The 27,127-nt window shown below is 47.2% G+C and overlaps 1 protein-coding gene across 15 annotated transcripts in view; it reads right to left on the minus strand.

The window, feature by feature from the left end:
- Positions 1-606: 606 nt before the first annotated feature.
- The window catches only part of tanc2a (tetratricopeptide repeat, ankyrin repeat and coiled-coil containing 2a), a 33,598-nt gene continuing 7,077 nt past the window's right edge, over positions 607-27,127 (minus strand). For 2 of the 15 annotated variants that reach the window (XM_061748469.1, XM_061748468.1), the window contains exons 2-29: positions 24,186-24,263; positions 23,686-23,793; positions 17,293-17,432; positions 16,975-17,137; positions 16,363-16,680; positions 14,987-15,112; positions 14,651-14,917; positions 14,175-14,287; positions 13,215-13,446; positions 12,971-13,143; positions 12,812-12,892; positions 12,517-12,717; positions 12,261-12,395; positions 11,480-11,676; positions 11,283-11,391; positions 10,963-11,085; positions 10,202-10,339; positions 10,002-10,100; positions 9,616-9,807; positions 9,270-9,366; positions 7,465-7,598; positions 7,244-7,367; positions 5,894-6,069; positions 5,661-5,793; positions 5,379-5,470; positions 5,176-5,310; positions 4,991-5,091; positions 607-4,501 (exon numbers count right to left, since the gene is read on the minus strand). In XM_061748469.1, the coding sequence (XP_061604453.1) occupies positions 2,938-4,501; positions 4,991-5,091; positions 5,176-5,310; positions 5,379-5,470; positions 5,661-5,793; positions 5,894-6,069; positions 7,244-7,367; positions 7,465-7,598; positions 9,270-9,366; positions 9,616-9,807; positions 10,002-10,100; positions 10,202-10,339; positions 10,963-11,085; positions 11,283-11,391; positions 11,480-11,676; positions 12,261-12,395; positions 12,517-12,717; positions 12,812-12,892; positions 12,971-13,143; positions 13,215-13,446; positions 14,175-14,287; positions 14,651-14,917; positions 14,987-15,112; positions 16,363-16,680; positions 16,975-17,137; positions 17,293-17,432; positions 23,686-23,793; positions 24,186-24,243 (5,529 nt within the window). In that variant the 5' untranslated portion in view covers positions 24,244-24,263 and the 3' untranslated portion in view covers positions 607-2,937. Of the gene's footprint in view, positions 4,502-4,990; positions 5,092-5,175; positions 5,311-5,378; positions 5,471-5,660; positions 5,794-5,893; positions 6,070-7,243; positions 7,368-7,464; positions 7,599-9,269; positions 9,367-9,615; positions 9,808-10,001; positions 10,101-10,201; positions 10,340-10,962; positions 11,086-11,282; positions 11,392-11,479; positions 11,677-12,260; positions 12,396-12,516; positions 12,718-12,811; positions 12,893-12,970; positions 13,144-13,214; positions 13,447-14,174; positions 14,288-14,650; positions 14,918-14,957; positions 15,113-15,607; positions 15,903-16,227; positions 16,681-16,974; positions 17,138-17,292; positions 17,433-19,956; positions 20,636-20,656; positions 21,143-23,685; positions 23,794-24,173; positions 24,264-27,127 lie in introns of those variants that run through there. The other 13 variants (XM_061748467.1, XM_061748466.1, XM_061748470.1 and 10 more) reach the window with 12 other exon arrangements.

The raw sequence follows: 27,127 nt of genomic DNA on the forward strand, positions 1-27,127 counted from the left end.
TAATTCTGCACCATCTCGGTGCCAAGGAACTATGTTGAAGTCAATTGAGGAGTTTCAATTCAACAGTAGTGTTTTGCTGCCATCTAGGTGCCAAGGAACTACCGTTACAATATGTTGAAGTGAGTTGAGCAGTTGTGGCCTCTGTAAGGAAAATAGGAACCTTTTCAATTACTCGTGGAGTTTCGGGAGTCTCGGCAGGGCTTAGTCACGATCTCCCTCCGATAGTGGGATGGGTGGGGGACACACACAACACTAAAACTAACGGTTGTATAAATCCTATTGCATAATAATTTGGGCCACAGTGTGTATATGGATGGCCTACTGGTGATTGTATGTTCTGAAGCTGAATGTATAAATATGTTACATTGGACACACATTTACATGTTGATGTGAATTGACAGATTTTTATGTTGTATTTTGAATGACTACACGGTTGTTTATGTATTTTCCAGTGCTGCAAAATAGAGTCGCACAACATCATTTTCACAATCTCTCAAGCAGTATCAGACCCATATGACCAGATGGCTATTGGCTACATTTCATTCCGATGGACACCGACATTCTGACATTCTTTTGAACATGCAGTCCACAGAATAACACACGACGCAGAGTTGTCGGTGACGTTTAATGATTTTCATCTGTGTTTAATAGATGCCATCGTGTGGCCGTTTTAGAATTCCAAGCGCTCAAAATCCCGGCTGCCGAACGTGTCATAGCATCGAGAACTGCGACAGCAGAGAACTGTACCACGACGGACAGGTCAGAAGTCTCCTTTTATCAGAAACATATAAAAAGAAATGAAAAAACATTCATGTCCGCGAAACACACAAAACTTTGAAGAAAGGAACTGAAACAAGTCGGGCCTGTGACCCTACAAAGAACGAATGCGTGAATCTCTTAAGACAATTTTCAACGCTCACTGGCTACTTGTGCTCAAGGTTGGTCAAACACCGTACGTGGTCTTCGGCCTTGGAAGTAGGCCGAACGCTTGGGCTGCAACCGCGAACTATGGGACAGGAGTGAAACAGGAATGCGGCCACCGCGGGACAATCCATCGTCTGAACTGCTGTTTCCACGGCAATAGCCAATAGCAATTAGGGCCGAACTTAAAATATACCACCGTACTTTTGTAATACCACTTCATGAAAATTCTCAGAACATTCAACTTTTTTTTTTTTTTTTTTTATTCCCCCACGACCATTTTATTGTATTGTGCAATTTCCCTTTTTTTGTGTGTGCGTGCGTGTGTCTTTTCAATGTAGCCCTAACACGCACGTGCAATCATTGTGGCTAAAACAAAAGCGAAAAGTACTCCTGCTTTTTTTGCGGGATGCTCAATGTATAACAGTGTAAGAAATTGCCGTATGCACACAAAATTATATACATCTCTCCTTTTTTTGTCCCCCTTTTCAAAGCAAAAAGACAAGACAACAAAATGTACACATTTTAAGACAGACAACTAAAAAAAAAAACATAAATACAATTTTCTTGTCTTTGCACACCAGTGAGGTTTCTCAAACTGCTTGGGACTTTCTCAGCGCGGTCAATCGCAGAGGCGCTACCCAACGGCAAGCCGATTGAGCATTTATTCAATATTGCGCTGAATTGTCCAGATACTAGTGTGCTGTTTGTCCTCACTAATACGACAAATCGGTGCACTAATAGAACAACTAGGGCATACTAGTAGAACGACGACATGTGACTATCCATCCATTTTCCGTACCGCTTCTCCTCACTAGGGTCGCAGTCGTGCCCAGTCTGGGGGAGACACCCAGGACTGGTCGCCAGCCAATCGCAGGGCACATAGAAACAAACCACCAATCGCACCTACGGGCAATTTAGAGTCTTCAATGAACCTAGCACGCATGTTTTTGGGATGTGGGAGGAAAGCGGAGTGCCCGGAGAAAAGCCACGCAGGCACGGGGACAACATGCAAAGTCCACACAGGCGGGGCCGGGATTTGAACCCCGGTCCCCAGAACTGTGAGGCAGATGTGCTAACCAGTCGCCCACTGTGCCGCCTCTACATGTTACTAGTGGGGCAAAACTGCAGTAGTTGACAACTCCACGCTACTAGTACCACTGGAGACTAGTTAACATCTGGTGCTTCACTAGAGCGCAGCTGTGAACAGTTTGCCTCACTAGAAACATGCGGTTGTTATACTCGTGTGCCCGACACTGCCAAAATGACAAATCTTCCGTTGAATTTACGCTATCGACCATGAATTGACTTGCTAAGATTCTTAAAAGAAGATGTTTGTCAAACCTGTCTTAAAATAAGTACAATAGGATGTTTTCACAAGAAATGAGCTGCAGAAGATCTTCTTACAACATTCCATGGCAATTACAATGGCCGTCAATTATTTGCAGATTGCCAATCCAAATCCCTTGCGAATAGCGTGGGTCCACTGTAGCGGAACCCCCCCCCCCCCACCCCCCACTAGTAAGACAGTCATTATACTGCTGCGTCCTACTTGTTCGACTAGTGCGGACAAAGTGCGCACTAGTATATTGGACAATTCAGCATACTGGTAGGATATCGAAGGATATGGCTGCTCTCTGGCTCGCCATGCTATCGCGTGGTGTTTTTCCGTGCAGATTTGCAGGGGGAGCGGGTCAAGTGCTCGCGCAGATCTTCGGCGAAGGCGTCAAGTTGCTACTGCGCATCCAGGTCTGCATCCACGGGTGTCCGGAGGAAGTCACGGAGGAGGAATCAAGTCCACCTCAGACGCCCCTGCTCCTTCTTGTGCTTGGACGACATTCCGCTCTCCTCCCATCGAGCTTACTACCGTCTTCTGTACAATGACGTATGAGATCTTGTAATGTGCAGTTCTCAACTAAATCTGCTCTGATGAACCCTCAATACCGTTCAAGGGTGAGCAGTTAAAGTCTTACCCTTCTCTCGCCTTGTACAAATAAGGTTACTCCTTCCTCTTCTCTATACATTCGACTCCACAAAGGGTCTTTTAGCTTTGACAGGAGAGGTCGGACACATTTTGCGATTGACCGGCAGTGTTCGCGCAAGCTTCACGTCAATGTAAGGCAGCTTCTGAGCGGCGACCTGAGGATTGTTGCCCGGCAACGCGTTGTAGTAGGGCAGCTGCTTGTCATAGTGGCCGTTGTTGTTGCTGCGGTTGTGATAGGCGATGGAGAAGGCCTGCTGCGATTGGCTCAGCTCGTCGGCGCGTTTGCCGGGCGACGCAATGACGGTGTCCACCGAAGACACCGCCCACGATCGGGAGGGGCTGAGGCTAGGTGAGGACGAGGGCGGAGCTTGCTGCTGATATTGTTGGAGCACCCTGACAGACTTGTCATTAAGGCCCACGTAAGGCGTGTTTCTCGACGAACGACCGGCCTCTCCGGGATAGGTCCCGCCTCCGACCACGCACTCTCCTTGGGGAGAGGAGTTGAGCATGAGGTCATCGGGGTGACCAATCATTTCTCCTGGAAAAGCGCGTGAAGGTAAGTTCACATGCTGCGTGGAGGCCGAGGTCCTGAAACTCGGGCCCCGGTTGGCCTGCTGCCCGCTAGCGACGCAGACGTCGGTGCTGTGGGAGTGGATGACGGGTCTCTGGGGCAGAGCGGGCGAGGTCGGGTGTCGTAGGCCCGCCTGGTGGAGGTACTGATGATCGTCAGGTGGAGCGTTGGCCATTTCAGTCACTTCCATGGGATAATAGGCGGCTTTGGCTTGGTTGCGGCTGAACTGACGGGGCTGCCCGAAGCGACTCGTTCCCGCCCCGTAGGCAGGGGTCGGTTTGGACTGGTAAACCAGGTCGACATCCGCACTCTCTCGGAGATATGAAGGGCCGTGACCCAGACTCGCATGCGCCTGCTGGCCAGGTTTCATATCAAAGGGGCTTGGGCAAAAACCCTCCCCGAGTTCAGCAAGTTCTTGCGGCAGTCGGGCAAACTGGGAGTAGGCGGAGCTGCCCAAAACCACGCTCGAGTGGACCGCTGAAGCGGGTTGACCCGTTCGGACAACCTGGACTTTGGCTGCTTGGAGCCACTGGTTTTGGTTCGGAAAAGATCTGGCCTGACTGTGATGCTGCTGTATTCCCTGGTTCTGGTCTGCACGGTGAGCAGATAACATCTTGCGCTCCGCCAACGGACCGGTGGGCCGCTGAGGCTGCCGCGGCGAGGTCGGAGGGCTGAAACAGCGAGAAGGGGAGGACGAGGGCGAATGGGTGGGACTCGACTGGGGACTGTGCACATTGTGAGCCGGGGGTAACTGCACCCCCGCACGGCCGTAGATATTCCACTTATTCCTCTCCACTTCACTCTCGTCGTCGTTCGCGAACGCCTCATTGGCGTGAACGTGCAGGTAATCGGAATCTCCGCCCCACGCGTCATCGTTAGACACGTTTCCTTGAGCGGACGAGTCTTGTTTCGGCGCTTGCTGTCGACACTCTTCCTTGACCCGAGACAACAGGCGTTGAATTTCCCGGTTGGAAGGACACAGGCGGCTGGCTTCCAGCAGATCTTCAAGCGCTGCGTGAAACTGCCTACGTTTTGGGAAAGGGTGAAGAAGTGATGAAAAAGATCGCACGGGAGCACCCCTGCAAAAATCATACTGGCACCTGCAGCAGTGGAACATACATGCGAATGAAGTGAATCAATTCTAAGTCAAATGTTACCCATGAAAACGACTAAAAAGGAAGACTTCACTTGGCTGTATAAAAAAAGAAAAGAGCAGCGTGGACATTCTCCTTCACAAGCTCACAGATTGACCGCACCGACGATTCTGCCGTCCTGTGAACGACTGAACGAGCAGAGGCCGTAAGCGCCGTTTGCAGCCGCCCAATTTCTGGCACCGCAGCCCAGGACAAGTCAACTGCATTTTACAGTTCCTCCGCCTGTCTTAGTGTGGCCTCAGGAAAAGCCATTATGAGCTATACTCCCTTTTAAATGCACAAAGCTGAATGAGATGCAATCCATTTGGATTACGTAATTGAATGGGAACTTCTATAAGACCCGAGGGGGGGTAGGGTTACCTGCGACTGCGTTTGGCACGCGCTCTGGCGTAGAAGGCCTCGTAAGATTTGGCCTTGAGCTCCAAAGCCTTGGTAGCGAACTCCTCGGCGAGGCCGAAATCCTGCAGGCGGAAAGACACGTTTGAGATCCCAGCATCAGTTGCGATGAAACCAGAAGACGTTTCCAGTGCGTGTACGGCACTCACATTCATCTTGCGGCGACAACGTGACAGGTTGAGGAGCACACACACTCTCAGCTGTCTGAACGTCTTCAACTCGTCGGCTGGGAACTTCTGAAGCGCGGACTGGTAGGAATGAGCGGCTTCCCGCACCTTACCTTGCTACGCACGCAAAATATGTTATCTTGGATCAAAACACACCCACGTGGTTCATCAGGTTGGGGAGTTACCTTGTACAGTTTGTCCCCCTCTTGCACCAATTTACTGATAAGAACCATTAAAATGTCCGGTTTGGATGTCGCCATGGCCCAGGTGGCTGGTCCTACGTATATACAAACAACACGTCCGACGTCAAACGATGGAAACGCCACTCGATGATATATCAGCAAGGTAACAAAAATGTATCGGGGGCCATTTCACCTCGAAACCTCGAGTTGCGGCTCCGTCTATACACCGATCGTGTTGTAAACCTTTATATTGATTATATTTGAATTGGAAAACATGACTCCGACCTATCTGGGCTCCCTTTTTCAGCAGAGCGATGACGGCGGACGTGTTTCTGCATCCGACTGCTCGATCCAGTGGTCGCATCCCGCTGGAATCGACGTGTTCCACGGACGCACCGTGGTCCACCAGGTGCTTCACCTGACATAGGTGACGCAAAGCAAAGCACGGGCACGGGCACGCTTGAGGAAGCTGCCTCCTTTGAAACCCGGATGGCAAAGACCGCATCTATTTCACTGACCACTTCAGGATCCCCGCGGAACGCAGCCAGATCCAAAGGCGTCCGACCACTGCGGTCACTGTGTGTTGTGGCCGCACCTCTCGCCACCAGCTCTCTGACCAATGGGAGCTGGCCTTTCAGACACGCCCAGCTCAGTGCTGTTAAGCCTTCCCTGTCAGCCTGATCCAGAGACGCACCTGAAAACATCACACCATGTGACGTGTTAGCGATTCTCGTGCAAGTGAATACGTAACATAGTCTTCCCTGGCTGTGTTGTGGTTCATTGTTCGCAGCCCTGCTTTATTGCTGATTTTTGTTATTATTTTTTGAATGTGTTTTTACAGTATAGAGGCAAGTCCAAATTTAGAGTTGTGCGCCTTCAGTGTAGTGCCACGTTGTGCTAACAAAACATGCCGGGCAGCACTGAGGTCTACTGGAAGAGATGCAGTGTCATTAAGACGTGAGAAGAAGAGGCGGAGAAAGTCTCCAAGCTCGAGCTCCAGTAAAAGTCGTTGTTCACACGAGCAGACAAAATATATGCCTGTGAGTACTGTTGTATGCTCGTTGCGTTACTGCTCCTGCAGTGTGGAACCTCTGTCGCCCCCTAGGATGGAATTCAGTATTACAACAACAGAGCCATCGCGGCGATTTGACTTGATTCCGCAACATTTTTATGCCAGCGGGAAAAAAAGATGGTTACTTCGGAAGAGGCAGATCTCCCTAATATTGCGGCGTTTTTTTGTGCACGGATGGTGCTGAATTTGATTTTACGGCCGGGAAGCCCGAGGGCACGTTTAATTTGTTTGCGGCAATTATTATTTCCGTTTACGCAGTCATTATTGCAGGATTATTTTCTGTGACAGAAACACAAAATAATATATTGAGTAAAATACGTTATTTCCAGCAAGTCATTTTTGGTAAGCCACGGGAATGTTGAAAGTCGACATGGAACATAAAAGATCAAATACTGAAAAATACATCAAGATGTTAGAGGCGCTTATTGGCTTAAATCAACATTGTCTTCCTTTCCTCTAGTCGTGATTCGGGCAGCTTTTTAAACACAAAGAAGTGACATACTCTAGCTTCAAAGTAGCATTTGTCATTGCCGACCATTATCGTTTCATCTATGCCAATTTCCCTTAGTGAAAACAAGTTGAAATGTGTTGAAAGCGTGTCGGAGGGGTAAAACTACGAAACAAAAGCTACGTATGCCGTTGAAATTGAAGTTTGACCAGCATTCATTCATTCATTCATTTTGCAATTGAGGCAAAATGGGTATTAGAAATAAATAAATAGACCACACATATTCAGGTTTGGCACGAGTCCATTGTTATTTGACTCTCCTCAATGGTAAGGCGACTTGTTCTTTACTGTGATCGAGCAGCAATTTGGCGGTGGTCACGTGACCCTCTGAGGCTGCCGTCATCAAAGCGGTGCGGCCATGCTGGTCCACCATGTTGACCTGCGCCCCGTGATTCAACAACAACTCCGCCACCTGCCTCGGACACACAGAGGGGAGACGGATAAAATGCCATCCGCACTTGTCTGCTACGCGTTTGTGTCTTTTCAGTGTTGTGCTGCTTCTACCGGACCTGCCAATGGCCCCGCCTGACTGCGCTGAACAGCGGTAAGACACTTCGTCTGCTGCCTTGCTCCAGAGAAGCTCCTTGATCCAATAACAGCTTGCAGACTGACACCCTGCCGCCTCCTGCTGCTGCTGTCAGAGCTAACGAGACAAGATGGCGACAAAGAAGATGATGGGGAATCAATTGGGAAACATTCAAATCCGATGACATAGATCTAATTAAAGTTGAAAGAAAGTAAGCGTAACAGTAGGTTGGAAACTCACCAGGAATTCAAGTAAATAACTTTTTTAATCAAGGGAATTTCAATCTTATCCGATAATCTTCACAAACAATAACACCCAAAAATTCCTTAAATTCCGATTTTTCACACCGTTTCAAGCCTACATTTAATAATGACAACGGGCCATATTCTCGCCTGGCTTGCGCACCTTCAAGGTAAGCACATTCCCCCCGTGATGACTTTTAAAACACCCACCGTGCATAAGTGACTCATTTGTGCGCGTGACTCTTCAAGTCTGAGACTCACTGTAATTCCTGGAGCGTGGAGTTTTCCTGAGACATGCGAATGCCATAGAAATCAAATACCGCTCCGTCACACTTTGTAGCAGTATATGATTTTTCTTTATTCTGTATGAAATAAATCCAATACAAGTAATTTAATCAGAACACTGCGCTAATGACAAAATGCATGTTTGGAGATCCATCAATAAAAAAAAAGGTGGTGTGCCCGCCATTCCATCGATCAGCGGCGCCCGAAACCTTCCTTGCGCAAGTCACTTTAACGTATTTGACAACTGACATAGATCAAATAAAAACAAATACCTAATGCACCATTGTGCCATTCGGATGACTGCAGGTGGTGTAATACTAAACATAAAGGATATTAGGACATTTTCTCATGGAAGATGCCAATGTTTGCACCTTAATCCAAACTGGCTTCCACTGGAGGTCCATAATATGTCCAACTAAACTAACTTGCCAGTGTTTTATGTGGATGGCAGTTGAGGCAAACATATACATACTTATCAAACATACACAAATATGCAACAATGTACTTAGTGTTCTTTTACCTCTCAGTTTTTCAGCTTCTCCTTTTTATAATTCTAAATAATCTGAAATGTTGCAGAAAAGGACTATTCCAAGGTATCAGAAGCAATGCTATTAGCAGGATTATAAAAATGTTCGTTTATTTTTTCAAAAATAAACGACAGTGTCTAGTAATGAACGTTGTTTTCCTCAAGTGGGGACTTTTCATTTTGTAATAAACCAACTACCCTTTTATTGGGTATATGCACCCAATAAAAGGGTAGTGCAATGGAAACCAACGGATTGTGTGCAATCGTGTACAACTGGCATGAATTCAACTCAACCAACCTCATTTGCATAAGAATCCTGGCTGTGAGTCTCCTCATCAGCAGGGATTGTGCATTTAACAATGCAGTTAAATGTGTTTACATTATCACTTGTCTCACACGTAGGTCCTGTGGAGCATGCGAACATGAAAAGGAAACCAAACCGTTTTGCGAAAGGGTGCCCAAAAGCGGTCGCATTGTTTTGGCATCCTTCACAATTTGATCATGGAGAGATATTGGCGACCGAAATCGGACTTCCTGGTAGAACCGGGGCTGATGACGGCTACAGAAATTTAAAACGCCCAAGCTTGAATGTTGATAAGATCATGGAAGATCTGGCTAACTGATCATCAATTTGTAACATCATCAATATACAGTACGTTTTATTTTTACGCAGCATCACAAACATTATTCCAATATTCAAACATTGTGTATGGTCTTGTACGGTTTCTTTGATACCTGTCTCTCCCCAAAGACTGTCAGCTGTGTTGATCTCAGGTCTTTCTTCCTCATCATCATCATCTTCCTCTGGACGATCCAGTAGATAAGATACAATCTGCACACAAAATGTTTACTCGACTAAACATACAGTATTATTCAAATGATGGTAAAATCAACAAATGTACAAGTCTGACTTTTCTCTAGTAAGATACACATTGGCCGATTTGTGATGACCTACTGCACTACTTGACAGCTATATTTGATATATGTCGTACATCGGCGGTACTTGGAGATCTCGGTCGTCGGCGTACAGAGTTTGAGAAGCCCAGCTGGAGCACACGGGCGGACATCTGAACGGGCGTACCTGCGTGTGGCCCATGCTGGCCGCTGCGGTCAGCGCTTGCTGCAGCGCCTGGCTCCTGCTCACGCCTCTCCGGCCGCAGCAGGAAGCGCAGCTCCAGTCGGCGTGCTTCAGAAGGAAACGGAGCACGTGGAGGTGGCCCCGCTGAGCTGCGTGCACGCCGACGCACCGACCCGACGCGTCGACGTGACCGACCTGAGCGTACGCAGACACACGTGGAGTTTTTGAGATCTACTGGGGAAGATGCCGGCTAATTAACAGCAAAAAGAACAGGATGTGTACTACATCTTTGTCAATTATCCAGCTAAATGTATTGCCAAGACCTCTTATTACACACACAAATCGCAACCTGTGTGATTTTGTTGGTTGAGCGTAAGGCGGGGCGATACCTTGGCTTTGTGCTGACTAAGCAGGGTTATAACATCCAGATGTCCGGCGGAAGCTGCAAATCCCAGCGCAGTCAACCCATCGTGTGACTGAATATCCACCTATACGAATTGTTACAAGATTTCAACTCGAACCCAGTAAAACTCCATGTCTCTTCAGTCTTACCATTTTCTTTCTTTTTTTTTTTTTTTTTTTTTAATACCTGCGCTCCATGGTCAAGTAAAAGGGCCACGGCATCATCGTGGCCCAAATGAGCGTGGACACACAGCAGGGGGGCGTCGTTGAGGACGCCGCTCCGGTAATCCACATCGGCCCCGCTCGTAATCAGCAACCTGCTCACCTGGACAGGAAGGGAGCCAAGTTACAGGCCGCTCCGTTTAAGTATACTGCATGCACACAAGTCCAAAGATTTGGAATCTTAACTATTCATCTGAGGAATAATCGTATCAATCTACACTCTGAGGGATATTTCTTTTGCACAATATACGCATGCGGGCAAGCGGCGCGATGGCGTGCACAGTCGTGTCGTCACGATGCAGACGCGCTCTCAAACAACCAGTTGCAATTTTCTTTTCGTCTAACAGCGGGATTTGAACCGTGACCTTTCAAGTTCCATTTTGGATATTCTGCATCAAGGGAGTCAAACTCATTTCCGTCGTGGGCCACATCATAGTCCGTTGCCCTCAGAGGGTTGTGGCCGTGAAGGCCATGTACGGCACTGTAGATGTACGATCATCCGATTTTTACATCCGCAACTGTTGTTTAATGTACGCTTAAAGAAGGAATTTGGTGAAAAGAAATGCTTGTAAAACCAGGTCATTTTGGCACGGAGTTTCAGACACACTGGATTTGCCGAAGCGCGCCACATCAGACGACTGCACGCGGTGGGCCGGATCTCGAGTTTGCCACCCGATTCTGGGAAACGGGCGATATACAGCGGCGCACGCCGAGCACGTTAGTTACCTTGATGTTGGGGGTGTAAAGGTTGCGCAGTGATGAGAGAGCATGGTTCAAGTTCTCTGTGCTGTAAGACAGCCACAGGCCCTGCAGAATTGAGGAGGAAATCCCAAGTTTCTTGCTTAAGCCCTGCACGAGAGACAAAGTGCCACACGTCGCAATGGTAAGTCAACTACAGATCATAAACAGCAGCATGGCGACAATTTCAATATTTACTTTGAAGAAATGTAAGCATTAGCATTGTAAAAGGTTTCCTCACTGGGTAAAAGCTCATCAATAAGACACGTTAGCAGCAAGCTACCTCACGACAACGTGAACTTACGTACCTTGTAGATGTGAGCCTTTAAGATGTGATGGCCCAGCTCGAGGGTCTGCTGTCGGTTCAACTTTCCTCCCTGTCTGCAGAGCCAGAAAGCCAGCAGCGTGTGACCGCTCCTGCAGGAAAACAATCACAGGAACGTACGAACACACTCGGACACGCAGTGATTTGTCGCCGTGTCCGCGTCAATCCTTAGCAACGCACCTGGGGTCGCAGAGGAACCTGTCGTCCTGCCCTTCCTCCCTCCACACCAGCCACTCCCTGAACGAGGTGTGGTTCAGCATCCGACTCCCGTCGGTCCTCTGGATGAGGAAAGGAAACAGCTGCTCCAGGCGCTGCATGAACTCGACCCACTGCATGGCCCCGCCGGTCAGACTGCCGGCATTCACGGCCTCAAAAAGCTGAAGAAGGAGATGAAGTTGGATTCCCGGGATACTATTCAGGATCACAATGCTTTATTGTACGATCATTCATGCAAACAATTGTTATTAAGAAAGATTTGCCTTCAGTACGCGGCTGCTTAAGGAATGAAAACCAATGTGTTACAAGTGTTACTGCTCTAATTTTGTTTGCCAATTCAGCAGAGTGGGCTGCGCCGAGACGGCCCCGGCGACGCAACGAGGGCGTGTCCCTTTTGACATCTGCGCGGCGCGTGCGATAATTTGGCGCCTGAAAGTTGGTCTCAAATTACGCCCGCTTTCGGTGATTTGGGGGCGTAGACACGCTTTCGGAGGTGCGCACGGATGATATGTGCTGGATGACAGACGGATTTGATTTCTAAATATGTGAACAGCAGACATCGAACCCTCTGAATCACTGGAGAAAGCAGTTCATTTTACACATTATTATTGCTGTATCATGTCAATCATCGTCCAGCAGACAGCCATTTCTGGGTGTTTGCAAAACACGCAGGCTAGCCTTAACAGAGTTTGTATTCCCACCGCGGCATGAACGCAACGGGATTCGAGCTATTGATTGTGCGTACCTGTTGGTCAGTCAACGGGTGCAGCGTTGCCACGGTTACATTTAGCAGCGGTATAACTCTCTGGAAAGACGACTGTGTGGGAAAGCGCATGTTTAGTTGCAGCAGGTAGACCTCCGCGAGGCTTACGGGAACTACCTAAAGAAACAAAGAAAAACGGGGGACATGGTATGCCGCATGATAAATGCAAATAAAGCAGCAAGCATTCGTTTGTCATGATTATTTCTTGATTATTTCTTTTCCCCTCCCCCTGGCACACCTTAAAGCTGGAACTCTTAAGGACCAGGTATCCCCCCTCTATCAAGTCTAGGGTCAGTTTCAGGTAGAGGTAGGAGCCTTTGCTTAGGCTCTTCAGATGGCTTATCAGCTTGGTCAGCGCCGTGTTGTCGAGGCGACCGTTGCTTAGTGACACGTTGCTCTGAATCTCAGGGCTGCTGTGGATGCGTTGCGTCAGGTAACCCTAAAAAAGAAAATACAAAATGACAGACGGCTGGACAGTATATGGAGCTAAAGAGATAGAGACCACGTATAGAGTCAATTCCTCGGTGTGTTACCTGCAGGTCTTGATCTATGGCACGGTTTTCCTCCATCCCGTCTAAAGAGATGCGGTGAAAAGGTAACGAGCGAGCGATGTCCTGATCGAGGATGAGGCGAAGAATGAATAGTTGCGTTGGCGAATCGGAGAGGCAGCACGGGGCGAGATAAAGACCTACCTGTTGATTGGTCCTCACAGTGGCGATGATCTTGAACCACGGAGGAAATTTGTGAATGTTTCGCGACAAAAAGGAGGTCAGTGTGTCACCGTAGTCCGGCCGATGGAACTCTGCCTCATTGAGCCCATCGATCAGTAAAATGATCCCTGCCCCCTCCACATGCAACCTCCTCTCTGGAGAACAACGAAGCGGGATCACCCCATTCATTCGTACGACAAAAACATGCAGCGGAGTCCGACTTTACCCTTGTAAAGAGCATCCAGTGGTTCTAAAATTCCTTTCTGGAAGGCGGAGCTCGGGTCTTGGATGCAGGACCGCAAACCGAGCGAGCTCTGAAGCTGCGGCGATCGACGCAGCAGCTCCCGATACGCCGACAGCTGAGGCGCTTCGGTTAACATCGCCGCCGTGTTGTGGACGAACTCCGGCACCAGACACGTGTGACAGTTATCGGCCTGACAGAAATGATAGGAAACGACCTGCAAACACAGACGGGGGTCCCGGATCTTAACGTACAGTCATAGCGGAAATTTGCTTCTTCTTACACATTGATCAAGTTCATTGTTGGAAAAATACCCGCATGTGCTCTGTCACGGGTAAGCAAGTTATAGAGGACATCCTAGTGTTGTTATTCAAGCCATGTAGCGGAAGTGTTAATAAGAGTTTATCTTTGCGCATGTTGCACGTTTGCTCGAAACGGGTTATCCGCCAGACATTCTCCGACGTGCTGCAGATGCCGTTAGTGCTCGCCAAAAGTCGTTCCCTGTTGGCCGTCAAGCAGTACACGTCATAAGTCCTATTGAATGGGTCTCGAGCCACATGTCAGGTTAATGTCTCAAGGGTGTTCTGCTATAAAAAGGGAGCCTCGACTCGAACGTCACGGTTGTCAGCTGCTCTGACTGAAGCGTCTGCAGTCTCAAAGGCAGTTCGGAAGTCACGCTTGGAAAAGGTCCAGAAGAGAGCGCAGCGCTGTTAAAATCCGCGTTCCGTAACTGTTGCCATTTGTTTTCTCAGAGACATTAAGGTAGCAGATCGCCCGCGATCAGCGTTCAACAACAATCGGCCTCGTTGTTATCTAATAAATGCACCGGTCTAAGGAATAGCGTATATTAGCGCAGTTTTCGCGCGAGCGGCATCACTGTGCTCCTCGAGCTGTTTTTCCTTTTGTGACACAGTCGATTGACATTGTATAAAGTACGGTTGCGACCTGTCCCGCAAGCCGCAGCATGGCCTCTCGCTGTCTCCTCTTGACCTCCGGAGTCCCTGGGCAGCTGCCCCCTCCTCCTTCGTCTGCTCCTCCTCGGGGGCCGGATTCTGCACCTGAAAGACAAAGTCAAAGTGCACAGCTGCTTAACAAGAACTACATCTCACTGCTTTGCCGTTTTATTTTCCAGCATATATCCTGCGGCTTTTGTAGCGAACGGCTCGGCCGTTGTAAATGGTTGTACAGTTTGGAAACTAGGAGGTCAAACGGCATTTGTTATGAACACTTTAGTGATTGGTCTTATTATTAGCAGTGGTTCAATTCTCTTTTCCCCATTATGACGACTAACAAAATGTTAATTCAAACATTACCGACATAGCTCAAATTCAAATTCTAAGCGACCTCAGCGGAAAGTTTGGAACAAATTGGAAGCCCGCTCGTGTCGTAGAATGAATTAACAATTAATTGCTTCGGCTTACATTCGGGCAGCGTCCGGACGCCGCCGGACGTCGGCCACATCCGGCTCCCGTGACAACTCAGCGACACGAGGCGGGCGACGACGGCCGTCTTGCCAAAGCCCATGTTTCCGACGATCACGACCCCTTGATTGATTAAGGGGTCGTCGCTGGACAGACAGGTGTCGACTTCCTGGAAGAGCCACTCCCTTCCGGTAAACCTCCAATCAGACAACAGTCCGGGAATTTCAAAGTGGAGGGGCTTCAGGCTAAGATATGGCGTCAAGGGAACTGCGGAGAGGGAAAGACCGTGTCGTGCTATCGTACCTACTTGTCCAATTCTTTGTTGGATGTCTTTACCTCTCTTTTCCTGCTGACTTCGACTTCCAGAATTCTGTCTGGGCATTCTGAGCGACGCCCTGGAAGGGGTGGTCCTTTGCTCGTCATCCAGGTAGGCCAGATCTTCAAGTTGAGCAGAACTAGTGGCTGAACAAAGACAATACACGAACACAGTGAGCGCTCTTTAAGCGCCGCTAACATTAATAGTATCCCAGCAGGATAGTTGCACGGGAGCACAAGAATGGAGGATTAATACGCGTAGCCTCCACAGCACAAATAAGAGTGGGCCATCTTCATCATATTGGAGTTCCTTTAAGAACTTTGAACATAGATCCATGACCACTACGTTGGCTTTGGTAGTAGTTTTTTTCCCATCCCATCACAGATGATGATGAGAAATGATAACCACTGTGACTAAGATACAGGTTAATTTGCCCCGTTCTTCACGGCATTATGCGTACACCATCACGGGGAACACGTGTCCACGGCAAAGCGACAGCACATCAACACCCCTGCAAACGAGCTCTCAAGAATGTGCAAAGCTCAGCGTGGCGACAATTTGCAGTCAACCACTGAATCGAAAGAAAATCTAGCGGTCTTCCCAAAACGCTGGAAACATGTCGTATGCAAGAGAAAACTCACGAACGTGTGTGAAAACAGCCAATCCGGTCACAGCCGACACCGCAGAGAACGTTAGCCTCGTATCCTGTGTGTGGGCGATTTCGACGTCATGCGTGTTACTTCCTTCCTTCCCCGAGTGTTCATGAGTCAGTGAGCACGGAGAAAGGGGAAGGGCACGTCACCCGTTCTCACTGTGTACTGGCAGCTCAACAGCATGCGATCGCACCGTGCAGCATTGTGATCTTAAAAACAGCTACGAGCCGTTTACCGTAATGCCCCAGTTCAAAGTTTTGGGTGAGGCGACGTCTGTGTCCATGCATCCAATGAAAGATTTCACTTTTGTTTTGATACTTTCAAAATGTTTGAGGCAAAAACGATCCGCCGGTAAACGTTGACGTCGCTGGAGTAACGGCTTTTGTAATTCATATCTTCATATCTCAAATGTGTAAAGTGATGCATCTCTCCGTGAATAGCAAATTGAGGGCAGCGTATTGTTTAATAACAAAAGCCACAATCATTTATTGGCACTTTCTGGTATCAGCTCACGTTGCAAGTATCTTGAGTGGAAGTTTGCAAAACAATCTACACTTCTACAGTATATACTTCACTGCATATATAAAGAGAGAGTATATATTTCTTACTGCATATCACCTGTGCCGTGAAATCCAAATACGCCTCTTGAGCTCACAAAAGTTGAGGAGCGATAGATTTCCTTCCTGACAGGAAGGCCAGCAAGGAAGTGATACAAAGACGCACACGAAATGCGTCCATCTTACCAGCAACGGAATTGGGGCGAGGCATAAGGTAGAGGGGGATGGAGTGGGTGGATCCAGACAAGCGCTTGGAGTCTTGTCCCCAATCTGGGTGGAGTTTGTTAAGGCTGTACGTGGAAGCCATGTCGTCCTCAGCCCTGTAGAGGAAGCCGTCGTTCGAGCTTCCTGTCGCTATCGTACAGGAAGAGGAAGTCCACGCCGCCGCTGGCCGCCCCGCCCGCCTCCACAGTTTGAGGCTGCCGTCCTGGTAAGCGTCGCCGGTGCGCTTGGCGTCGTCGTCGCGCTCTGCTGCTGATTCGGCGGAATAGCTGGTCAATGTAGCTGAAAGATATTTGCCTTTGTAATGAATTCCCTTTTGTTTTTTTTTTTTTTTTAAAAAGTTCTCCTTCTAAAGGACACGGATGTCTACAATCACTCACCGCTTCATTTATATAGCACCTTTACTTTCTAAAAGCAACACAACGTGATTCCCGAATACAGGACCGAAAGAGCGGTACCAGAGGACCTGAGGCTCTGCGAGGGTTAATTTAGTCTCAGAAACTAAATAAGATGGGCCAAGACCATGAAGGGTTTTTTTTTTAAATAAATTAAATCAGTCTACAGTCTCATGCATACCTATGATTCCACTATCCCTGCTCTCCAGTGTTGATGTGGGGGAGGTGACAGAGGCACAGATGGATGGTTTGTTGTTGTTGTTGCCCTCCACTCCAGCAGGGGGCGGTAGTGTGGGCGAGGGCGAAGTGTTGCTGCTGTCCAGGCTGGAGGAAGGTGAAATCCTCTGTCGGAGAGAGCGGGCATCAAGACACGTCATCATTTGGAATAATGGTGTCATTGAAAACTCTCGGTAACTTCGTTTGCCTTTTCTTTATTTCTTGCGGTAGGTCAATATGGTTGTCGTGCGTAGTATATAGTGTAAATCCTGTCTGCGCTTACCCGTCCATCGACTCGGGCATGGTGAGGTGACCCGGGTTCTTCGTTGATAATCTTTTCTCCCAATAAAAAGCCCAGTCTGGTCATCAGCGCATCGGCTGCCTCATCTACTGACGGAGGTGGTCCTAACTCCTCCTCTTCACCTGCAGATGCAAAACAAATGGATGCAAACAAGTCGCTTTGACATGCCGTTTCTCGTGTCTGGATCGTTTGATATCGATCTCAGACAGCTTTGGTCATTAGACGAGCCTAATTAAATTAATTTTCTCAAGACGGCACGTGAGCAAATTTAGCTGGAGATTTGTCTGACTATTTTGTCTCTTCTGGTAAGCGATCCCTCCCCCCCCCCCTGTTGAAGCATCCTTCTGTTTGCACTGCAGTCTCGCCCATTTCCAGCAAATTGAAGGGACTGTGACCAGGATTTGATTGCCTCCAACTAAACATCTTTTTTCCCCAACTCCTCGGCGTCGGCAGTGAGTAAGGATACGTGTAGACGGTAACGGAATGCACAAACACACAAGCAGCCCGTGTCCTGCCTTTTACGGTACGCTTTGAACGGGACCTTCTCGGGCGCAATCGCAATGTTTCCTCCGTTTTCAAAGAGGAGCCTTTTTGAGTGATCACTTGAACAAAAGCATGTTTGGGAAGTTTGCATTTTCAGTCCCCAAAACACAATTGTTATATAAATGACTACTCATTTCTAATTACAAAATTACAGTTATTCTCCATGTTTAGTCAAAAGTGGTCCTGTGTCAATGGACCATAAGTCTCTCTCTGACTCGCTGTCTCAAAAAGGACAACACGTGCACACTTTATCATAAACAGAATCGTTTACAATAAACGGATTACTGATGACAAAGCGCATATCGCATAATGATTAAGGAGTGGAAAGAAATTCTCTCTCCAGTCGAGTGTGCGCAACGTGGACCGCACAGCACACGGGGCCTCCTTATTGGGGAGTGATTACCGCAGTTCCCGTCGGTTTCATTTGCACATTTCAAACTAAAATCCAGTTTTTAAAATGGGCCAAAGACGCATCTTTATCGCTAAATGAAAACATCGGTAAGGCACCGTAATTACAGTATGTTCTCACAATACACGCACAACTACATTCCTGTGTGTGTAGGCGACAGCATGAAAAATCATACGGTCTCTTGACGCTCTATAATTATAGCTATAAATTGATGACCGCTGGACTAAATAATAGAAATGCATTGTGCGTGCGACCACACAGTAATGTGCGGTCGGTCAATGACAGAGTGTGGAAGTTGCAGTGCAAAAATAAAATGGAAACCATTGCTTTTTCCTTTTCCTCTTTGCTCATCTTGTCTCCAGTTTAGCTCTACTTGCCTTTTTTGTTTTGGGAGCTTTTTACCCATCAGCAATTTCAGGACTGTTGTATTTGATTTTTGTAACTCGGCTGATAAAGTAAAACTAGCACCTAAACGAAACCGCGACGATCTTGCATCAGGAGTCAGTCGGTTTGACTTGCTTTCAAACGTTTGAACTTCTTGGCCCACACTTTTCTAAAGCCACTCTAAAAATACACCGAATGTTACTTTCTCAAACCACGAAAGCAGTCTCCAATCCACTTCACAGACGTCAAAAAGTAAGCTGGAATTAAAAAAAAAACAAAAAACACCATCGCAGATGGAGAAAGAATGTGCGCCATTTTCAACATATCGTCGTGCTCTTTATGACGGGCATCTCAAAGCCGAGGACATCTTACTTTACTTTACTTTACTTTACTTTACTTTACTTGTTGAAATGGCACAACAACCTTACGCGTGGCAATAAACGAGACCTCAGTGGACTTCGCTGAAAGCCGTTCAGGACTCGGCACAAACGTTTTTGGGACTTTTTGACTGTTTTGTGAAACGCATACGGGGAGATCTATAAAAATGCGTCGGCAGCACATCTGCCTCGCAGTTCAAATCTCGGCTCTGCTCTTCCCGTGCGGAGTTTGCATGGGATCTCTTTTGTGTGTTTTGTTTATTTTTGCAGGGTACTAAAACATGCATATTAAGCCAGTCAATTGAAGATGTCCATCGGTGTGAAGGGCAATTCGTCTAGATGTGCTCTGCGATTGGCTAGCGAACCCCGCCTCCCCAGCCCCAAGTCAGTCGGGAGAGCGCCAGTTCACCCAAGATGCTAATGAGGACGAGTGCTTCGGAAAAATTGAAGTCGAGACTCGCTCGAAGCGGCGCGAATCCAGCCTTATGATATGGGACGTCACTTGCAATCTTCATTATTTTTCCATTTTTGAACCTTCAAATCCAGTTGGAGTTAATGACTGTTTGTCTTGATGGGAACAGATTGACCCCGGCAACACAGGCATTGCTGTTCCCAAATGTCAACCAGAATGCCAGATTTAAGTTTCCATGACGATCATTACTCAAATGAAATCTGTTGTCGCTAATTTAGAATTCGCACATGGAGGACATCAATTCCAACACCTTACTTTAACCCAAACATTTGCGTGTTCGTAACTTGCTGTTGATATTCATTATATTCAATTGATATTCACGGAGAAAAAGAAACCAGGGAGACTGTGTAAAACCTGGATAGAAACTGCGCCACTAAACAGTGTGAAAATAAACGTATACATAACATAACTCATTTGGAAACAATGTCATGAATGAAGCATTAGGCAGACTTCACTCTCACCTTCCTCACATCTTGCTCTCCTGTTTCTCCTCGCTCCATTGACGGAACGATCGACCCAATCCCGACACGGATCCGCATTTTCCTCGCGGGTCAGACAGCAGCATACATAAACCAGCAAGCTTCGCAGAAGGGAGGAGGCCTGGCCGAAGGTGCCGACCGCCCCGCAATGGCAGCTCTGCGCGAACCTCCACGGGCGGTGGTGCGCCGAGGCCCGCTCGTGCCTACACCGTACGCTCCTTGAGCGGGCGCACGCTTTCAAAATAGCCGCCGTGCAGTCCATAACTAGCTACGGGCCAGGTTGTAATTGGTTCAGAGTGTTTCCATGCGGGGGCGCCGTAAATACATCAAAGAGCTTTCCGTCCGTGTGATGAAAAGAAGGGAAAAGGTCCTTCAGCGCGGCTTCATCGCTACAATCACATTTGTTGCCGATCGAAAAAGAATAATCACTACCGCAGATTTTCGGAGCTCCTCCTTCTCCAGAAAGCACAAAGGCGAAAGGAGGGACAGATGGACGGAATAAGAAGATAAGAGAACGAGTCTCTCCAAGAATAGAAAAGCACTCAAGATACTCTCGCTTGAACTCCACAGAGGCACAATGAAAACAGTCTGTAAGCAGGAGAGTACAACAGAGCTAATGGTCAGTGAATCGAATGTGCACGCACTCATGGATAGAGAGTCTTTAAAGTTGAGCGCAACTCACATCAGACCAGATCAGGGGGGTGTCCACTTCTTCTTCTTGAGTCTAAAGTGCAAACCATTTGAATCCAGAGGTAGATCTGCCGAACACTTCATCAAGAAGAAAACAATAAGTAAGGCTCAAGTTGGGATGAAGATCATCTTCTGCGAGTAAACAAGTAATGTCTTCAAGTCTTCCATTTTTTTCCCTCTCTCTCTCTCTCTCTCTCTCTCCACGGCAGAGCCTAAATATCTGGCCTGAAAGGCGATCTCTCTCGTCTGACTGCAGCGCAAATCAAAACTCCCCTCCTCCAACCAAAACACACACATACACGGAGGGGGAAGAGGGCCGGATTGCAGGAGTCGCTCCACACGGGGCAATTTGCTTTCGAAACACTTCAACCAGACAAGCGCCACTAGGGGCACGGCTCATTTTCCTTTAAAGAACCATCCAGCCACAAACGCACTTTAGTCCAGAAAAAAACATTACTTTTCGACACCCTGCACTGATAGAAACCATCACATCGCGCCCCCTGCAAAAAAGATGAAGGCGCATTGATAGTACATTTCGGGGGAGCATAATAAACAACAATCATTTTACAGGTAAAACGGTACTTGTTTACCATGTTTGATGTAAGTTTAAAATAACAATACATGGGGGAAATAATGACTAAAACAAGGAAAACAGATTAGAATACTATTTTCCGAACGTTTCAGGATAACGTTACCGCCAACCCAAAGATGGAGCTCACACAAGCTGTCATGAAATGTAATGGATCCACTCAACGTCTTATCATCATCCTGAATGGTTGACGGTTGAGTATGAAAGTATTTTTTTATTGAATCAATAACACACTGCTACGTGAATGACAACAATCCAATACAACTGTATTGCTGGGTTTTCATTTCTGTCTCCAAGTGATTACAGTAACATTGGAACGATATCGCAAAAAGCCTTTAAATCAAGACATCCTCCATCCTATTTATTTTCTCTCTCTCGTTGCTCGTTTCAATACGTCAACATGATCTTAATCGCAATCTCAATCTCATCAAGCTGTGTTTCAGCAACTAGTAACGCCTTGTGTCGTTTGATTGGTGGATTTGAGTCGCCGCGGTGGATCGGCGCAACGGGCGCCCTATGCGGAAGTCGAAGATGGAGTCTAATAAAGGAGATGCGCACGCGCGAGAACGGCGGAATAAAATGAGCGAAGGACATGTCGATCATTGTAACGGAGTAAACGCATCGATCCTTCTTCACATAAATACTCAAGTGCAAGTCAAAAGTACAGTGCATTTAAAGTACTCTGACAAGTACAGTTTATGGAAAACGTTACTTGAGTAAATGTAACGACCCACCTCCGGCCATAGGTGCATATGAAATTATAAATATAGTTCAGTATTATTGTAAAACACGCACATATATATATATATATACCGTATTGGAACGGGTCGGCAGCGCCCCGGCGGCACGCCAGCCGGCTCGCTCTCGCTTACAAGCCACGCGCATGCTCGTGCGCATTTTCGATTGACTGTTGAACGCCCCGCGGCGACCCGGTGGCATTGATTCCAGCCACCGGAGGCTTTAAGCAGATATATTTTCGCAGCTCAATCATGTAGGGACAGGGACACGTCAGCTCTTTCTTGTGTCAAATTCACTTGACAGGGATCCCAATGCTGGCATAGTGATGTGTTGTCAAAAATAATACTGTACACCTGAAACAATGTCATGACTTTGCATCTTATCTTTTTTTTTTTTTAATAAGAGAGCACATTGTCATTGACTGCACAAATACCGGATTGCTGGGTTTTATCGCAAAGACACGAACGCCGTTCTTTCGGCTTTTTGATTGGCCGACTCCGTGTAAAAGAATGCGGGCCAACAGAAGCTTCTACGGTCCACAGATTACCCAACGGCAATCCAAAGCACTCGAGTGCACGAAGGGTCCACTTACCTTACCGGGATTTCAACAAAATTCCCTTTCAATTTCACACTCTACATCAATTGCTATACTCGCTGTTGCTAAGTGAAAGAGTAGGCGAGTTGAGTAAACAACGATTAGGAGGTATGAACTCACGGGCAGTAAGTGCTTTTCCGATGTTCCTGTTTTGACAAAGTCTGAGACCGCGCACGGGACGATTTAGTACAAGTGTGTCAAATCGACCCTGCGGAGGAGGAAGGGGAGCAGAAGCAGGAGAGGGTGACAAGGGGTGTCTTACATGTTCTGGGTTTTATCTCTCACTAAGGATAATGAGGGGGTCAAAGTTCCCACCGCCCCCTTTTTACCAGACACAATATAACAGGCACACAGCTGTATGGGAGTCAAGACAGAGACACACATAGGGAGGGGAAGTTCCTCTGGAAAGTTCAACCTCATCTAAAAGGCAGCTGTGCATTGGACACCAAATATCACGCTTTATCCACATTTGGATGGGAGCTAATGCTACACAAAATGCTCACTAGTTGTACGTTAAGGCCAAAATGATCCCGAGCAAAACTACTCAGTCGAGCACATTCAAACTGCTCAAGAGACACACGAGTTGCAGCCATCCATCCATCCATCCATCCATCCATCCATCCCGCTTGCTGGAGCCTATCCCAGCCGTCCCTGAACCGGTTGCCAGCCAATCGCAGGGCAGGGCAAATCATCTAACCATCAACATTCTGAAAGTTGGTCTTGTCGTCCCAGAAAAAAATGATCTTCAGCTTACTTTTACCTATTATATTTCCCAAACAGTCCACTGAAGGAGGTTGTTCTGGCCATCCCCTTTTGGTTCATCTGGCTTCCTCCCGCTGGTAGATTCGTTGAAGACATTACATTCTAAGCGAACGGTCGTCTGCCTCTGCGTGTCCGCCCGATGATTGACTGCTGGTATGTCAAGGGTGTCTCCCACCTCCCACCCTTCATCATCTGGGATAGGCTGCAGCCCCCCCCGTGACCATCAACATGATGGCAATATAGAAAATGGATGGACTGACAGATGGCCCCTTCCCTGCCTGAAGTCCAGAGTGTTTCTGGCTCCTTTGCCGTTCTCTTGACAAAAAGACAGACTTACCGGTTGCTCTCTTGGCTTGTCGAATGTTAAGAGGAGAGGAAGGAAGAGAACGAGTAAATCCTTCTGTCAGTCTGGTCTCTGAGCTCGTGGACTCAATATTCCCGCCGCCTGTCAAGAGAACGGAAAGATTGAAACACCGTATGCCACATATCTTCTGAAGGTGAAACCACCGCAGCTTAACATTGTTTCAATTATTAGGCATTGAATGAAGGTTATGCTGCAAGATCTCGGGGTAGGAAATGTGTCACACATGTATCATATAGTCTGGTATTATCCCGTTATAGCACGGCGGTCAAACATGCTTTCGTTGTATTCATACTTGCTCTCAGGGTGCTGGCGGTTCTAATGCTGAACCTTCTAGAGCGCGAGGCGATTACACTATTACACACACTCGAGAAGTGTAATATATATATATGTGTGTATCTTGTATTTCTGTAAAAACAGCTGCACAATAAAAGATGTGTTTCACAAGATTCGGAATGACGCACAGTGACACTGACCACCATTGTTCTTGCGGCTTTTGCTTCCCAGCAACATCTTCAGACTGTTTCGGAACATGATCGCTCACGATGTGCTTCCTGTCAAGAGAGGATCAACGATTAAGAAATGTTCATGTATCGCGTCACTGTTTAATATTGGCCAAATGCATCCGACATATGAATGGCACAGTTAACCAATGGACCGTATCTCAGTATCAGACATCTGTGATATTTACAAAAAAAGCAAGATGACGACGTGAAGCCTTCGTTTGATGCGCGAAGGATCAGCGCTTCACCACAAAACCACGTCACATTGTAAAGGAGAGGCGGAGAAAGCTGAAGAGATCCACAGAGAACTGCCTGCTTTCCCACTTATTGCTGATCCATCACAGATAAAGGAAATACGATGATGTACAATGATGCACATACAAAAAGCTTTATGCAAACAAAATCTGATACAAAGGGGAAAAGTGAGAGAAGTGTCACACAAGAACCTCAGAACTGTCGAGTCGACGTGCTAACCAAGCTTTCGCCGCGCGTCCATGTTCTTCCACCCATCCATTCTCTGAGCCGCTTAACCGCACCAGGGTGGCGGGCGGGCGTGCTGGAGCCTATCCCGGCTGTCGTCGGGCAGGAGGCGGGGTACACCCCTGAACCGGTCGCCAGCCAGTCGCAGGGCACATACAAACCAACACCCATCCGCACCGACGGGCAATTTAGAGACTTGAATGAACCGAGCACGCATGTTTGGGGGATGTGGGAGGAAAGCGGCGTGCCCGGAGGACATGCAAACGCCACACACGCGAGGCCGGGAACTGAACCCCGGACCTCAGAACCGTGAGGCAGACGCTCTATCCGGTCGCCCACCGTGCCGCCGCTTCCATGTTCTTCTCAATTCAAATTGTTGAGACACGTTACTGGTCAGGCTGACAGATATTGTGTCGCCATCTACTTCTTTTTTTTTTACTATTTAAGGCTCCACAAGTTGATTTGATAGATTTTCAATTAAAAAAACGAACAATTTTATCCTCTGCAGATAACCTGTGGTTACACGCGCTCCCAAACATTCACAATTCAACGGTTCTTACTGGTATATCTTCCCATTGTGGCCCATCAAAAGTACATTCCAAAATATTGACTCCGTGAGCTTACGCTCCGCGAGAACGATGGCGTTGGGTCAACAGGGTTTTAGGGGGTCCTTCCCAGTTGAACAGTTGTTTGGGATTTACTTTAGACCCGTCTGCATATTCATTCTTTTTTTTTTTTTTTTTTTTTGCTGAAGCTTCTGTATCCATCTGCTGCAGTGCAAAGGTTCTCTCACAGTGCTCTATGTCCCCCCTGAGATCTTTGTTTTGTTTCAGCAACTTTCATTAACATACAGTCCTGAATTACAATGCACAACCTGTCCAAGTCCCATCTGGACGCTTATTTGTATCAGTTGATATAGTCGGTACTTCGCATTATAGACCAAATCAGCTACGCGTCTTATTATCTTGATTCGGTTAAGTCTCTCATAATCTCTTCACTTGTTTACATTCTGAGAGTTTGTTCGCTGTTCTAGTTTTCCTTTGTTCCACCCTGCCGGTTGTTGATTGTCACTTGAAATTATGGCTCATCTGTCGTCTTGAATTTGTGTTTATTCTTCATATTGTAAACTGTAACACTGTCGAGATCAAATCACTAAGCACTGACGTTATCTACATTGTATGCATTGCTTGTAAAAGAATCCATTGATAGTACACTGTTTACATGTGACGGCATAATGTTCACAGCAAGTTCCAGAACGTCATAGTCCATCACACACCTTTATTTGTTTGTATTGTACGTCAAGTACTGTGTCTAAAAGTAGAAAACTGTTTTATCAGTGAGGACCGCAATCAAAAATATGAACTTGGACTGAATTCTTGACAGACTGAGAATGGGTGTCAAAGTACGCCTGCTCTGACAAGGAACATAAACCCGGTAATTATTTTTTGGACCCCCCAAAAAAAAAAATCCAAAGAAGTCAGGTTAAAAACCGTGGCTTAGCAGAGCAAAGGAACACGCACCCATTTAAGCTTTGACCTCGCCACTCTGCTATCAGACATCATTCAAAGTGAATACAATTCTTCAACAGCGCTTAGCTCCATAATCCCCCGAAGCACGAAGAACGCTTGATGGCAACCTGTACAGCGCTGAAATGAAACCACTACGCATCCCAGGTCCAAATCCTATAAAACACCGCCAGTATTTGCATGCTCGGTCTAGGAATAGACATAATCCCCGTCTGAGAGCTCTTCCACAAAATCCTAATTGCAGTGACTAGTTGTCATCTTATTTCTTGGCTATAATATGCAGTAGCTATCTTATTGTTGCGTGCGTGTAATGTGTGTCAGTGTGCTAATCCTCAACGACAAACTGGCAGGAGAAGATAGGCCTGAGTGTACAAATCAAAGCGGTATCCACCCCCACACTCACATTATATATACACAAGCCCAATTCCAATGAAGTCGGGACCTTGTATTAAACAACAATAAAAACAGAATACAATGATTTGCAAATCATGTTCGACCTATATTTCATTGAATACACTAGAAAGATATTTAACGTTCAAACTGATACACTTGAATCAACGTTTGGGAAGTGAGGACACCCATCGTTGAAGCTTTGTCGGTGGAATTCTTTCCCATTCTTGCTCGACGTACAGCTTCAGCCGTTCAACGGGTCCCGGGTCGCCGTTGTCGTCTTTTGCGCTTCATAATGCAAATCCTTGTATTCTGTTTTGATTTATGTTTAACACAAGGTCCCGACTTCATTGGAATTGGGCTTGTACGTTAACACGCCAGCACAGGAAAGAAAATGCTTTCTAAACGCACTGAAGACAAATTACACGGTGGTTGGAAAATAGAGCACGACACTATTGAGTCTGGCTGAATGTGACTTATGCACAATATAATGATCGCATTTGATACACTTTGACGAGC

This window comes from Phyllopteryx taeniolatus, chromosome 16, assembly GCF_024500385.1.
Source record: "Phyllopteryx taeniolatus isolate TA_2022b chromosome 16, UOR_Ptae_1.2, whole genome shotgun sequence".
In the NCBI taxonomy this organism is placed as follows: domain Eukaryota; kingdom Metazoa; phylum Chordata; class Actinopteri; order Syngnathiformes; family Syngnathidae; genus Phyllopteryx; species Phyllopteryx taeniolatus.